This window comes from Scyliorhinus canicula, chromosome 7 (assembly GCF_902713615.1).
Source record: "Scyliorhinus canicula chromosome 7, sScyCan1.1, whole genome shotgun sequence".
Lineage (NCBI taxonomy): Eukaryota > Metazoa > Chordata > Chondrichthyes > Carcharhiniformes > Scyliorhinidae > Scyliorhinus > Scyliorhinus canicula.
The window spans coordinates 61,275,716-61,290,196 of record NC_052152.1 but is presented as its reverse complement, the minus strand read 5'-3'; the positions used below and the strand labels follow the sequence as shown (position 1 = coordinate 61,290,196).

The 14,481-nt window shown below is 43.9% G+C and overlaps 1 protein-coding gene across 1 annotated transcript in view; it reads left to right on the top strand.

Annotated features, from left to right (window-relative positions):
• tspan7b (tetraspanin 7b) overlaps positions 1–14,481 on the top strand; it is a 129,213-nt gene that overhangs the window by 97,200 nt on the left and 17,532 nt on the right. The window contains exons 3-5 of the mRNA XM_038802135.1: positions 4,522–4,600; positions 5,686–5,780; positions 7,644–7,799. Of these exons, the coding sequence (XP_038658063.1) occupies positions 4,522–4,600; positions 5,686–5,780; positions 7,644–7,799 (330 nt within the window). The remainder of the gene's footprint in view (positions 1–4,521; positions 4,601–5,685; positions 5,781–7,643; positions 7,800–14,481) is intronic.

The following is a 14,481-nucleotide window of genomic DNA, read 5'->3' as shown; positions in this document are numbered from 1 at the left end:
TTTCAGTAAAGCGTTTGATAAGGTTCCCCACGGTCGGCTATTGCAGAAAATACGGAGGCTGGGGATTGAGGGTGATTTAGAGATGTGGATCAGAAATTGGCTAGCTGAAAGAAGACAGAGAGTGGTAGTTGATGGGAAATGTTCAGAATGGAGTTCAGTTACGAGTGGCGTACCACAAGGATCTGTTCTGGGGCCGTTGCTGTTTGTCATTTTTATAAATGACCTAGAGGAGGGCGCAGAAGGATGGGTGAGTAAATTTGCAGACGACACTAAAGTCGGTGGAGTTGTAGACAGTGCGGAAGGATGTTGCAGGTTACAGAGGGACATAGATAAGCTGCAGAGCTGGGCTGAGAGGTGGCAAATGGAGTTTAATGTAGAGAAGTGTGAGGTGATTCACTTTGGAAAGAATAACAGGAATGCGGAATATTTGGCTAATGGTAAAATTCTTGGTAGTGTGGATGAGCAGAGGGATCTCGGTGTCCATGTACATAGATCCCTGAAAGTTGCCACCCAGGTTGATAGGGTTGTGAAGAAGGCCTATGGTGTGTTGGCCTTTATTGGTAGAGGGATTGAGTTCCGGAGCCATGAGGTCATGTTGCAGTTGTACAAAACTCTAGTACGGCCGCACTTGGAGTATTGCGTACAGTTCTGGTCGCCTCATTATAGGAAGGACGTGGAAGCTTTGGAACGGGTGCAGAGGAGATTTACCAGGATGTTGCCTGGTATGGAGGGAAAATCTTATGTGGAAAGGCTGATGGACTTGAGGTTGTTTTCGTTAGAGAGAAGAAGGTTAAGAGGTGACTTAATAGAGGCATACAAAATGATCAGAGGGTTAGATAGGGTGGACAGCGAGAGCCTTCTCCCGCGGATGGAGGTGGCTAGCACGAGGGGACATAGCCTTAAATTGAGGGGTAATAGATATAGGACAGAGGTCAGAGGTGGGTTTTTTACGCAAAGAGTGGTGAGGCCGTGGAATGCCCTACCTGCAACAGTAGTGAACTCGCCAACATTGAGGGCATTAAAAAATTTATTGGATAAGCATATGGATGATAAGGGCATAGTGTAGGTTAGATGGCCTTTAGATTTTTCCATGTCGGTGCAACATCGAGGGCCGAAGGGCCTGTACTGCGCTGTATCGTTCTATGTTCTATGTAACAGTACCGTTCCCGATAGCCCCGGAGAAATACTCAGGGAGTCCGGTAATAATAGCTTCATTGAGAATTTGGAAGCAGTTTCGCCAACACTTCGGGTTGGGGGCAGGGTCAAGGGAAATGCTGATTCGGGAGAACCACAGATTTCAGCCAGGGAGGTGGGATGGAAGTTTCGGAAATGGGAGGAGAAGGGGATTAAGACACACAAACTTTGGGCTGAAGGAGCTGGAAGCGAAGTATGGGCTGGAGCAGGGGCAAATCATAGAATTTACAGTGCAGAAGGAGGCCATTCGGCCCATCGAGTCTGCACCGGCTCTTGGAAAGAGCACCCTACCCAAGGTCAACACCTCCACCCTATCCCCATAACCCAATAACTCCACCCAACACTAAGGGAAATTTTGGACACTAAGGGCAATTTATCATGGCCAATCCACCTAACCTGCACATCTTTGGACTGTGGGAGGAAACCGGAGCACCCGGAGGAAACCCACGCACACACGGGGAGGATGTGCAGACTCCGCACAGACAGTGACCCAAGCCGGAATCGAACCTGGGACCCTGGGGCTGTGAAGCGATTGTGCTGTCCACAATGCTACCGTGCTGCCCCAAATGGAAATGTTTTGATACATGCAGGTTCGAGATTTTGCCAGAAAGGAGATACAGGGCTTGCCAGTGGAGTTGGCCTCCACATTGCTGGAGGAGGTGCTGATGACAGGGAGACTGGAGAAGGGGGTAGTGTCAGCAGTTTACAGGGCTATTTTGGAAGAGGATAAGGCACCACTGGAAGGGATCAAAGCAAAGTGGGAGGAAGAGTTGAGAGAGGATATGGAGAAGGGGTTCTGGTGTGAGGTGCTCCGAATAGTGAATGCCTCCACCTTGTACCCGAGGTTGGGGCTGATACAGCTGAAGGTGGTATACAGAGCGCACCGTACGAGGGCGAGGAGGAGTAGATGTGCATGAGCGTTGCGGGCGGGGCCCCGCTAATCATATGTTTTGGTCCGTCCAAAGCTCGAGGATTACTGGAAGGAGGTTTTTAGGATAATTTCTAAAGTGGTGCGCGTGAAACTGGACCCAGGTCCCCGGGAGGCCATATTCGGGGTGTCGGACCAGCCAGGGTTGGAAACGGGTGCGGAGGCAGATGTTGTAGCTTTCGCCTCGTTGATCGCCCGAAGGCGGATCCTGATGTGATGGAGAGCAACCTCTCCACCCTGTGCCCTGGCGTGGCAGGGGGACCTGTTGGAATTCTTAACTCTTGAGAAGGTTAAGTTTGAACTGAGGGAAAGGATGGAGGTGTTCTACAATTCATGGGCATTATTCATTATGCACTTTCAAGAATTGGATAACATTGAACATTAGTTGGGGGGGATGGGTGTGTTGAGGGGAGTGGGGGGCGGTGTGTGTTAATGGTGACTATGGGTGATTCCCGATTCTTTTTTTGTCATTTGTTTATGTGAACATGCAGGCTAATGTTTGGGGTTTGGTGGAAGGATGGGATGGTTGTTATTGATATGGGGGTTGACATATTTGTTACTGATTATTGTTTATTGTTGGTGGGTGTAAGTTTGGGAGAAAATGTAAAAAAGGAGAATAAAAAGGTTTTTAAAAATAAATGCAAGTCTTTCTTTTTTTTCTGTTTGTGTCACATTGTGAGTCGTGAAAGAGAGAAAGACTTGCATATGCACAATAACTTTAATGGCCTCAGTACATTGCAAGTGTTTTACAACTAAAGAAGTACTTTTGAAGTGGAGTCAAGGTTTTAATGTCAGAAATGTGGCAGCAAATTCACACACCGCATGATCCTACTAACAGCAATGTGAGAACCAAATTATCTTTTTTTTATGTCAATTATAAGTATTGGCCAGGATACCCTGCTCTTCAAAATGGTGCTATGTTATTTTTACTTTAATCTTGGAAAGCAAATGGAGTTCATGTCCAAAAGACAAATGCGCTGGAAATGCTGTACTCCCTCAGTTCTGCACTGGAATGTCAGCCTAATCCATCTGGTTTCAGAGACCAGAGTATTACCAACTGAGGCACAACTAACACTCCTGTACGACATGTTCTTTGGCCTCTAAAGGTTTTACCAGATGGTGTAAAAGATCTGAGAAATGTATATGATATAGTTTTTTTTCAAGCAATTGGGCTTCATTCGCTACCTCCTTATCTCTGCACAGCAGCATGGCCAAAGCTACAAACACAATGGATTCCAAACCAGAGGCATGACCGTGTGCCCCATTGCTCTGTGATGTACTGAGTTGGTGCTGCCGTACACATTTTAAAATTCTGCTTTAATATTTGTGTAATTTACCCACCCCACTGAGATTGATTAAAATTGCAGTTCTCCCTTCCCTCTCCACAGTATCTTTTTCTGTTCCTTTACTTGTCTACCCACTATTTTGCAGCGATATTGTATATGTACAAAATTAATATGCTGTGTATTTTTTGGATGATGTTCAATTCCACAGATATAATGATCAGTGCATGGCTCAGTTGGTTAATGTACTGAACCATACAAACCAGCTTATCCAGAATCAATGCTGATTTATTGGTATCAATGGTGCAGTTGGCATCAGAACCTGCACCATCAGCTGAAGTCATCTGGTGAAGTAGAAGATATGGGAATTTTCTCAGTCTTTTAAATTGAATGTGAAGGTGTGGAGATCCTATGAGAACAGAATTTGACTAGGTTTAGGTACTTCCCTTTGAGCGAATGCCCTGCTGATGATCCTCATTGATGAGCTCTCAAATGAAAAAAGATCACTTGGGTGAGAAATAGAAAGACATATCTCTTAGCTAATCAAGGATGGCAGAGTAAACGAGCTGCAAATCAAGGAGAAAAGCCACTTGTGGAAAATCCAAATCCGATGAGGGTGGCACAGTGGTTAGCACTGTTGCTTCACAGCACCAGGGTCCCAGGTTCGATTCCCCACTGGGTCACTGTCTGTGTGGAGTCTGCACGTTCTCCCAGTGTCTGCGTGGGTTTCCTCCAGGTGCTCCGGTTTCCTCCCACAGTCCAAAGATGTGCAGGTTAGGTGAATTGGACAAAAAAAGTTGGGTGGGGTTACTGGGTTATGGGGATAGGGTGGAGGTGTGGGCTTGGGTAGGGTGCCCTTTCCAAGGGCTGGTGCAGTCTCGATGGGCCAAATGGCCTCCTTCTGCACTGTAAATTCTATGAAATTTCTATGATGTTTGTCCAGTTATTTGTTTCACTCTGAAACTCCCCAGAAGGTCAGATGCTGCATCGTCATGAATGGTTTTTGAGCGAGATAGTTTAGCAGAAACCGGGATTTCATTCAGCATGCTTTTGGGTTTATCTGGTCAGTGATCCTGAATGTCACTAACATTTCAACTATTGTTTCTCTATTTATAGTATGCCATGTTCCTCTCCCTGGTATTCCTAGCAGAGTTGGTGGCTGGCATTTCTGGGTTTGTGTTTCGACATGAGGTAAGTATATTTGAATTGGGAAAACATGGTCACAAAACCATTCCTTTGTCTTGTTCTACTATTTTCATCCATATTGCAAATATTAATATTATTTTCATTAAATGTGTTGTTTACAATATATTTGTTTCAAACAAGCATAATGAATGTATGAACTAATTAGAAAAGAATATGTTTCAGTTTAAACCTCTACTGATTACAGTATATAATATTGACTCCATTCAATTACTTCCATTGCATTGCAGCAAAATGTGTTTTAGTTCATCCATTATAAAGATTTTAATTTAGCAAAAATTAGAACCTTTCTTCACTCCCAAAGCTGTTGTATATGATTTCTGGAGCCATGTTGTTTGTGGACCCTTGGTGTTTTAAATGGGGGGGGGGGGGGGGGGGGGGTGACACTGTTAAAGGAGAGGTTAATTTGTAGCTGATTAATCATTTTTAAAAGTCAGAAAGGTGGCAAACATTAAAAGGTAAAAAATATAGACATCACATCAGCATTGGCGAGTTTCCTACCTCCCACTTAATTGTGCCCTGAAATAGAAAGTTAGCAATATGTGGGGGTGGAAAGGAAAATGAGTCTTTAGACCTCTAGTGCACACAAAAATATGCATTGCAAAATATAATAATCTAACGTAGTTACAATAAAATAAAATTCAATCAGTGTTTAAATAACAGCAGTGTCTGGGAACTATGTTTTCCATTGTTTATAAATGGAATCTTTATGAAGTGACAATTATCACTGTGTAAAACCACAGACTCTCTATTCTTCCATCACTATCACCACATCCCATCCCCCATCACCAGTCTTCCCATCAGCAGCAGTACCTTCAACCACCTATATAATGGAATTTTCTCTCCATTCTTCTGTCTTACTGTCTCTGACCACCTTAAAAATCCTTCTTAAAACCTCTTTAACTGGGCTATAAGTCGCATTTTCTAATCTTTCTTTCTTTCTGTTAAGTCTGCTGACCCATCTCTAAAGTGTTTTGGAACAGTGAAAAATGTTACAAAAGTGCATGTTGTTCAGTAATATCAGAAACAATTTTTGAACTTTGTCTAAATAATAAATTCTCTTTTATCCTTCTGCAGATCAAGGATATCTTTTAAAGACTTACACGGATGCTGTTTATAATTACAACGGAAAAGACGAGCAAAGTAATGCAGTGGATGATGTACAGAATAATGTAAGTAAATCAATCACTTATGACAACAGTGTCAAGTATAGTTAGTTTTCTTCTATTGGTTTGGTGAGGATAGTTAGAAGGATAATAGTAAATTATTACGGATGCTGGAATCTGAAACAAAAACAGAAAATACTGGACAATTTCATCAGGTCTGACAGTATTTGTGGAGAGACAAGAGAGCTAATGTTTCGAGTCTGCATGACTCTTTGTCAAAGTTAAAAAAACTGGAAATGGGGTTGGATTTATACTGTTGTTGCGGGGGCATAGAGCGGATAGGCTGGGCAGAGGGCCAGCCTATTGATTAAAAAATAAATTTCTGTGGATGCTGGAATCTGAAACAAAAACAGAAAATACTGGACAATCTCAGCAGGTCTGAAGCATCTGTGGAGAGAATAAAAGGAAATTACTGGGATGTTGGAAGTTAGAAGGATGTTGGCTGGATGGCACGGTGACACAGTGGTTAACACTGTTGCCTCACGGTGCCGAGGACCTGGCTTTGAATCTGGCCCTGGGTCACTGTCTGTGTGGAGTTTGCACAATTCTCCCCGTGTCTGCACAGGTCTCACCTCCACAATCCAAAGCTGTACAGGGTAGGTGGGTTGGCCATGCTAAATTGCCCCTTAATTGGAAAAGGAAGGATGTTAGCTGCACCAAACAAACACAATAAAAATACTGCAATCAGATTTGAAAACACGGTTACACCTTGTGTATTTCCCTTTACTGTGCCTTCATTTTGGCACTTATTTATCATACAGATGTAAGGGAGGGTGGTGGAGGCAGGTTGCCTCACCTTTAAAAAGTACCTGAATGAGCACTTGACGCGTCATAATGTTCAAGGCTAAGGTCCAAGTGCTGGCAAGTGAAATTAGGTAGGCAAATTAGGTGCTTTTCATGCATGGTGCAGACTCGATGGGCCGAAGGGTCTCATCTGCACAGAATTATTCTGCGAGGTAAGTCATTGTGCCCAGGGAGTTTGTATAAAAGTTGTATTTATACAACATAGTTCACAGAGAGCTGAATGTTATAAGATCTTAGCTGGAGTGACTGACAATGAGGGCATAGAATTGGTACCCCAAGTTAGACAAGAGAAACTTGTTTAGGGTTCCTCCTTTTTGTCAACTATCAATGCCCCCTGTTATAGTGTACACATGCTGCGATTTTGTGCTCACGTTCACCGCAAGTGCAAACAGCGACATGGGTGTAAAGTGGGACACTCAGATGGCCATGGGAACAGTGTGTTAGGGTCGCATTTTATGTATTTGATGGTTTAACACACCCACTCGGAGCCCTCCCAACAGTGGAGGAGTTGATATTAAGGTTTACATTTTTTGCAGAATTGGGGCACATCTTTGGTATGATGTGACTGTTGCCTTATTCAAAGAGGCACTCCTCATTCTCGGTAATCTTTTGGTCTTTTATGTGCAGGTTTCCCAATCTTTATTTGGGTCTCTAGAAAAGGACTTCAGAAAATGAAGGATAATTGGTGTATTTTACTTCCCGATTTGCAACCGTTGAAAATTGTTCAATGTGATTGGTTGATGACATGACTGCTGCTGGATACTGAACCATCCCCTATAGTTGCCACCAAAACAAAATTGGCTATGGGAATGGTGAAATCCAAGTTTAAAATGCCATTAGGTTTCTACGGACAACCTTCTTTTGAGGTCTGTGATAATCACTGTCACTTCATTGCTGATGGGAAAATTAAGGTCTCTATTTATTTAAGACATTTTGTGGATCAAATTTTCTGAAATTTGTTTTCCTTACCCTTTCTCCTGTTTCTCTCTCTTTGATTTTCTATCTTTCTCTGACTCTTGCCCTGGGCAATGACAAACATACAAATCGAATGTCTTTCTTTTGCAGCTGCACTGTTGTGGTGTGCAGAACTACACAAATTGGAGCACCAGCATCTACTGGTCTGAACACGGCTTTCCTCAGAGTTGCTGTATAAACAGCAGTGACTGCAACCCGGCTGATTTACGGAACATGACGATTGCTACCACTAAAGTCTACCAAAAGGTATAAATCATGCTAGTTACATGTGGACCTTCAGCATTATTACTGCAGCAGTAATTTGGATTCTGTACATAATTCACCTTTGCTTTTGAATATGCAAAAGATGTGAAATGTAGTAAAGAAAGAACTTCTAATTGTATTGTGCTAAATCATGACCGGATACCCAAAATCATCTTACAACTGATGAATAGCTTTTGACGTGCCTTCACTGTTGTTAGGCAGCCAAACACAGTGACCAAACTAGTATGGCAGGAGGTTGGGCACCGGAGCAATAGGTCAGAAGGTGAAAGCATTGAGGGAGAACGAGGGAAAAGGGCCAGTGTGGCTCTGAGGCAGAGCAGACAGGGAGATGTTGCTGAACACAGCGGGTCTGCTGGCCTGAAGTGCATATTTTTTAATGCAAGAAGTATTACGGGTAAGGCAAATGAACTTAGAGCTTGGATTAGTACTTGGAACTATGATGTTGTTGCCATTACAGAGACCTGGTTGAGGGAAGGACAGAATTGGCAGCTAAACGTTCCAGGATTTAGATGTTTCAGGCGGGATAGAGGGGGATACAAAAGGGGTGGCGGAGTTGCGCTACTGGTTAGGGAGAATATCACCGCTGTACTACGGGAGGACATCACTGAGGGCAGTGAGGCTATATGGGTAGAGATCAGGAATAAGAAGGGTGCAGTCACAATGTTGGGGGTTTACTACAGGCCTCCCAACAGCCAGCGGGAGATAGAGGAGCAGATAGGTAGACAGATTTTGAAAAAGAGTAAAAACAACAGGGTTGTTGTGATGGAAGACTTCAACTTCCCCAATATTGACTGGGATTCACTTAGTGATAGGGGCTTAGATGGGGCAGAGTTTGTAAGGAGCATCCAGGAGGGCTTCTTAAAACAATATGTAGACAGTCCAACTAGGGAAGGGGCTGTACTGGGCCTGGTATTGGGGAATGAGCCCGGCCAGGTGGTAGACGTTCAGTAGGGGAGCATTTCGGGAACAGTGACCAAAATTCAGTAAGTTTTAAAGTGCTGGTGGACAAGGATAAGAGTGGTCCTATGGTGAATGTGCTAAATTGGGGGAAGGCTAATTATAACAATATTAGGCAGGAACTGAAGAACCTAGATTGGGGGCAGATGTTTGAGGGTAAATCAACATCTGACATGTGGGAGGCTTTCAAGTGTCAGTTGAAACGAATTCAGGACCGGCATGTTCCTGTGAGGAAGAAGGATAAATACGGCAAATTTCAGGAGCCTTGGATAACGAGAGATATTGTAGGCCTTGTCAAAAAGTAAAAGGAGGCATTTGTCAGGGCTGGAAGGCTGGGAAACAGACGAAGCCTGTATGGAATATAAGGAAAGTAGGAAGAAACTTAAGCAAAGAGTCAGGAGGGCTAGAAGGGGTCACAAAAAGACATTGGCAAATAGGGTTAAGGAAAATCCCAAGGCTTTTTACACGAACATAAAAATCAAGAGGGTAGCCAGGGAAAGGGTTGGCCCACTGAAGGATAGGCAAGGGAATCTATGTGTGGAGCCAGAGGAAATAAGCGAGGTACTAAATTAATACTTTGCATCAGTATTCACCAAAGAGAAGGAATTGGTGGATGTTGAGTCTGGAGAAGGGTGTGTAGATAGCCTGGGTCACATTTAGATCCAAAAAGACGAGGGGCGCAATTCTACAATCGGGAGACTGAGGGCGGAATTCTCCGCTCCCGCGCGGAATCGGAAAGGCCGTCGTCAACTCGGCCGAGTTTCACGACGGTCTTGGAGGCCGCTCCTCGCACCTTATTCACCCCCACCCGGGGGGCTAGGAGTGGCGCTCCGTAACTCTCAGCCGGCGCGCCGAGAATGACGCGACGGCAGCGCCTAAGTGACGTCAGCCGCGCATGCGCACGTTGGCCGGCTCCAACCCGCGCATGCGCGGCTGACTTCACGACAACTGATGGCTCCAACCCGCACATGCGCGGTTGCCGTCTTCCCCTCCTCTGCCCCGCAAGACGTGGCAGCTTGATCTTGCAGGGCGGCGGAGGGAAAAGAGTGCGTCGCTTTGAGACGCCAGCCCGACGATCGCGGGCCAGTCCCCTCCCGAGCACGGCCGTGGTGCTCATTCCTTCTCTGCCCCCACAAGCCACCAACGAGCATTTGGCGCCCATGCTCACGACGGCAACGACCAGGTGTGGTTGCCGCCGTCGTGAACCGGTCGGGAACGGCAGGCCGCTCGGCCAATCCAGGCCGGAGAATCGCCGGTCGCCGTGAATACTGAAGGAGGCTAGAGAGGAAATTGCTGAGGCCTTGACAAAAATCTTTGGATCTTCACTGTCTTCAGGTGATGTCCCGGAGGACTGGAGAATAGCCAATGTTGTTCCTTTGTTTAAGAAGGGTAGCAAGGATAATCCAGGGAACTACAGGTCGGTGAGCCTTATGTCAGTGGTAGGGAAATCACTGGAGATAATTCTTTGAGACAGGATCTACTCCCATTTGGAAACAAATGGACAGATTAGTGAGAGGCAGCATGGTTTTGTGAAGGGGAGGTCGTGTCTCACTAATTGGACAGAGTTTTTCGAAGAGGTCACAAAGATGATTGATGCAGGTAGGGCAGTGGATGTTGTCTATATGGACTTCAGTAAGGCCTTTGACAAGGTCCCTCATGGTAGACTGGTACAAAAGGTGAAGTCACACGGGATCAGGGGTTAGCTGGCAAGGTGGATACAGAACTGGCTAGATCATAGAAGGCAGAGAGTAGCAATGGAAGGGTGCTTTTCTAATTGGAGGGCTGTGACTAGTGGTGTTCTGTAGGGATCAGTGCTGAGACTTTTGCTGTTCGTAGTATATATAAATGATTTGGAGGAAAATGTAACTGGTCTGATGAGTAAGTCTGCAGACGACACAAAGGTTGGTGGAATTGTGGATAGTGATGAGGACTGTCAGAGGATACAGCAGGATTTAGATCATTTGGAGACTTAGGCGGAGAGATGGCAGATGGAGTTTAATCTGGACAAATGTGAGGTAATGCATTTTCGAAGGTCTAATGCAGGTAGGGGATACACAGTGAATGGTGGAACCCTCAAGAGTATTGAAAGTCAGAGAGATCTAGGTGTACAGGTCCACAGGTTACTGAAAGGGGCAACACAGGTGGAGAAGGTAGTCAAGAAGGCATACGGCATGCTTGCCTCATTGGCCGGGGCATTGAGTATAAGAATTGGCAAGTCATGTTGCAGCTGTATAGAGCCTTAGTTAGGCCACGCTTGGAGTATAGTGTTCAATTCTGGTCGCCACACTACCAGAAAGATGTGGAGGCTTTACAGAGGATGCAGAAGAGATTTACCAGGATGTTGCCTGGTATGTAGGGCATTAGCTATGAGGAGTGGTTGAATAAACTCGGTTTGTTCTCACTGGAACGACGGAGGTTGAGGGGCGACCTAATAGCGGTCTACAAAATTATGAGGGGCATAGATAGAGTGGATAGTCAGAGGCGTTTCCCCAGGGTTGAGGGGTCAATTACTAGGGGGCATAGGTTTAAGGGGCAAGGTTTAGAGTAGATGTACCAGGCATGTTTTCTTACACAGAGGGTAGTGGGTGCCTGGAACTCGCTGCCAGAGGAGGTGGTGGAAGCAGGGACGATAGTGACATTTAAGGGGCATCTTGACAAATACATGAATATGATGGGAATTGATGGATAAGAACCCAGGAAGTGTAAAAGATTGTAGTTTAGTCGGGCAGCATGGTCGGCACGGGTTTGGAGGGCCGAAGGGCCTGTTCCTGTGCTGTACTTTTATTTGTCTTTGTTCAATCTGCATGCACACACGGTCCCACAAATAGAAAATTAATTAGGATCAATTAAGCTGTTTTGGTGATGATTAGGAGCAAAGACTGTTCAGATACTGGGAGAAATTCTTGCTTATCCTGAACTCTGAAATTTAGTCATCCAACTGAGCAGGCAGATGGAACCTAAGTACAACACTTCCAAGTCAAATTTTCTTATTAAAGTACTCGATTAGAAAGAAAGATCACGTTGGACAAGGCTCAGAGAAATGTCAGCTGAACAGTCAGCTTGTTTTTTTTTTCTGACCCATTAACTTTAATATGTATATGAATGATCCTGCCAACCAATCTTTTCTCCATCCAACATGCACAGGTAATCCTTTATGACCAAGCAATATAACAGAAAAATCTGTTAAATCATCTGAAAGATGGCATTTCTGCAATGCATCAGTGGTGCTGAGTGTGTTCGACCACAGTTTGCCGGTTAATTCACATGTACCTCATTTTAATTCTGATTGTTTTGCCTTTCTAACTTGGTGCAATAAAATTCATTTTGGTGCTGCATGGGGAGGCTTAAAGCAAGGAAATGAGGAGAAAATGTAAATGTTTAATGAGGAGAAACTTTACCATAACTTGATTTGTATAATTTACTACATTTCTGCACTATATTTGCCCCTTTTTATTTTGCCCCATCTATAAACTCCCAGCTATTTGCAGTAGCAGTGTAAATCTTGTACTTCAGGTCTATCAGTGGTGTTTGAATATTACAGTCTTCTGACTCGGGAGATGAGCATTGCATAATAAGCCAAGTTGTAAAGGATTAATCACCACTTGATTCACTGGACCTATCTACTGCTGCAATATAAATGCATTGTTTCTCATATCTCCCACCACCACCACCTTACCTGGCAACATTGAATTCTGTTTGTTTACTTTCACAATCAATATTTCTTAGAACTTTCACTATAAAATCATGAGGTCCTTGATCATTTTGTCTTCAAGTTATAACAAGTATCAGTTTTAATGTCTAAAAATTGATGCTGGATTTGTTTACTTTGAGTGAGAGCCTCTCTAAGTCTGCCTGTGGAACTAGATCGATGACTTACTAAAACACAAATTGAAGTTCTTGCAACAAAAACTTGCATTTACATAGCACCTTTTTGTGTAATTAAAAACTACCAAGAGGTACACTTGCCTAATCAAACCAAAATTGACACCAAGCCAAAGAAGGCAACATTAGGACAGGTGACCAATAGCTCAAATATATTTTAAAAGTGTCTTAAAGGAAGTGAATGACGAGACAGAAAGGTTTAAGGAGGGAGATCCAGTCCACAAGGCCTAGGAGACTGAAAGAACAATAATGGGCTGAAGTGGAAGATGAACAAGGGGTGGCAAAGTGGGTATGGGAGCCATGAAGTTTAGTTGAGGACAATGGGTTTGGCAGAGATTGACATAGATGGGGCAGAGGGGCTGGGGGGGGGGGGGGGGGGGGGGGGGGGTCAGAGCTGGAGGAATATTTTGGTTTTATTATTTTTTATTTATTTAAACACTGTCAGGTGCCCAGCCCGCCTCTGCACCTAACAACCTGCACATTTGTTTCAAGATCGCCTGCTTCAGCTTGTCCCCACCCAACCAAAAATCCCAGCTGCAGGTGGACATTTTTAATGGTCAGGTTTGCCAAGCCAGGAAATCTCCTGAATCAGTGGCACTACCAATCCAGGGACAAAAATCTGGGTCAAAGTTTTAGTGCAGGATTTATGTTTCTGTGTTCTCTTGGACAACCAAAAACAAACTAAACATTTTGCATTGAATTTATTGCTCAGTCTGCATATGTGGTGATGCGCTTACTGTATAATTAATGATCTAACGGAAGGCAGTTGTTTGACCCATCAAACATAACTGCAATACTGACAGAACTTGAATTAGTCAGAAATCAATCTTTCATTTTGAACATCTGTAATCTGATATTTTTCATTAATCTCAATTTCACCTGAAGGATTTCAGATAGATTGTTAAATTTGTATTAATCCAATGACTACCAAATTTCTACTCGGCTATTAAAATATAAATCTTCATCTGAAAATGTAAGATGATATAAAATATTTAACATGGTCTTAACAGAAATAATTAAAATGATAATCGGTGTGCAGCATCACTGATCCTTTCTCACTTTGAAAGGTTGTTTTTTGATATACCATGGCGAACTTCAGGAATATTACCCACTGCTCTTTTGACTTCTGAATCGAAAAGAAGCCCTGTGGCTGCTGAACTGAACTTTTCTGGACTAAACTTTACGCATCACTAGTTCCAAGCTGAACTGGCAGTCTCCTGCTGGCTGCCAACCTGGACTTTTCTCCATTGTCATATTTTGCCCAGTAGTTCCTCCCCAAAAGACAAGCCCTCAGCTATTGTACAGATTACCTTCTATCAGTTGTTTCCTCAAGAACCTTTCTTCCCATGCTTAACAGATGTCACATATTTTGATCTCAGCTCTTCTTCCTGTTCTTTCTACTGCAAATATTGGTTGCTGTTGCAGAGTTTGACCAATTAATCCAACTCATGTATATTGTCTGCCATGTATTTAATGGAAAAAATCTCTCTCCCCATTCCCTTTATGTACACCCGAGGACCATGTTATCCAGTTCTTTGGGGTGAGGGGTTAACTTCTTCTCACCCATGTTACCTCTTCCAACTACCCGCTGATCATTAATCTGCATTACTTTTTTAAAAATCCTTTCATGGGTTGTGGACCAGCATTTATTGCCTTTGAACTGAGTGACTTACTAGCCCATTGCAGAGGGCATTTTAAGAGTCAGCCATATTTCTGTGGGTCTGGGGTCACAAATCGGCCAGATCTGTTAAGGATGGCACATTTCCTTCCCCAAGGACATGACTAAAACAGATGGATTTTTTAAGACAATGGTTACATGGTCACC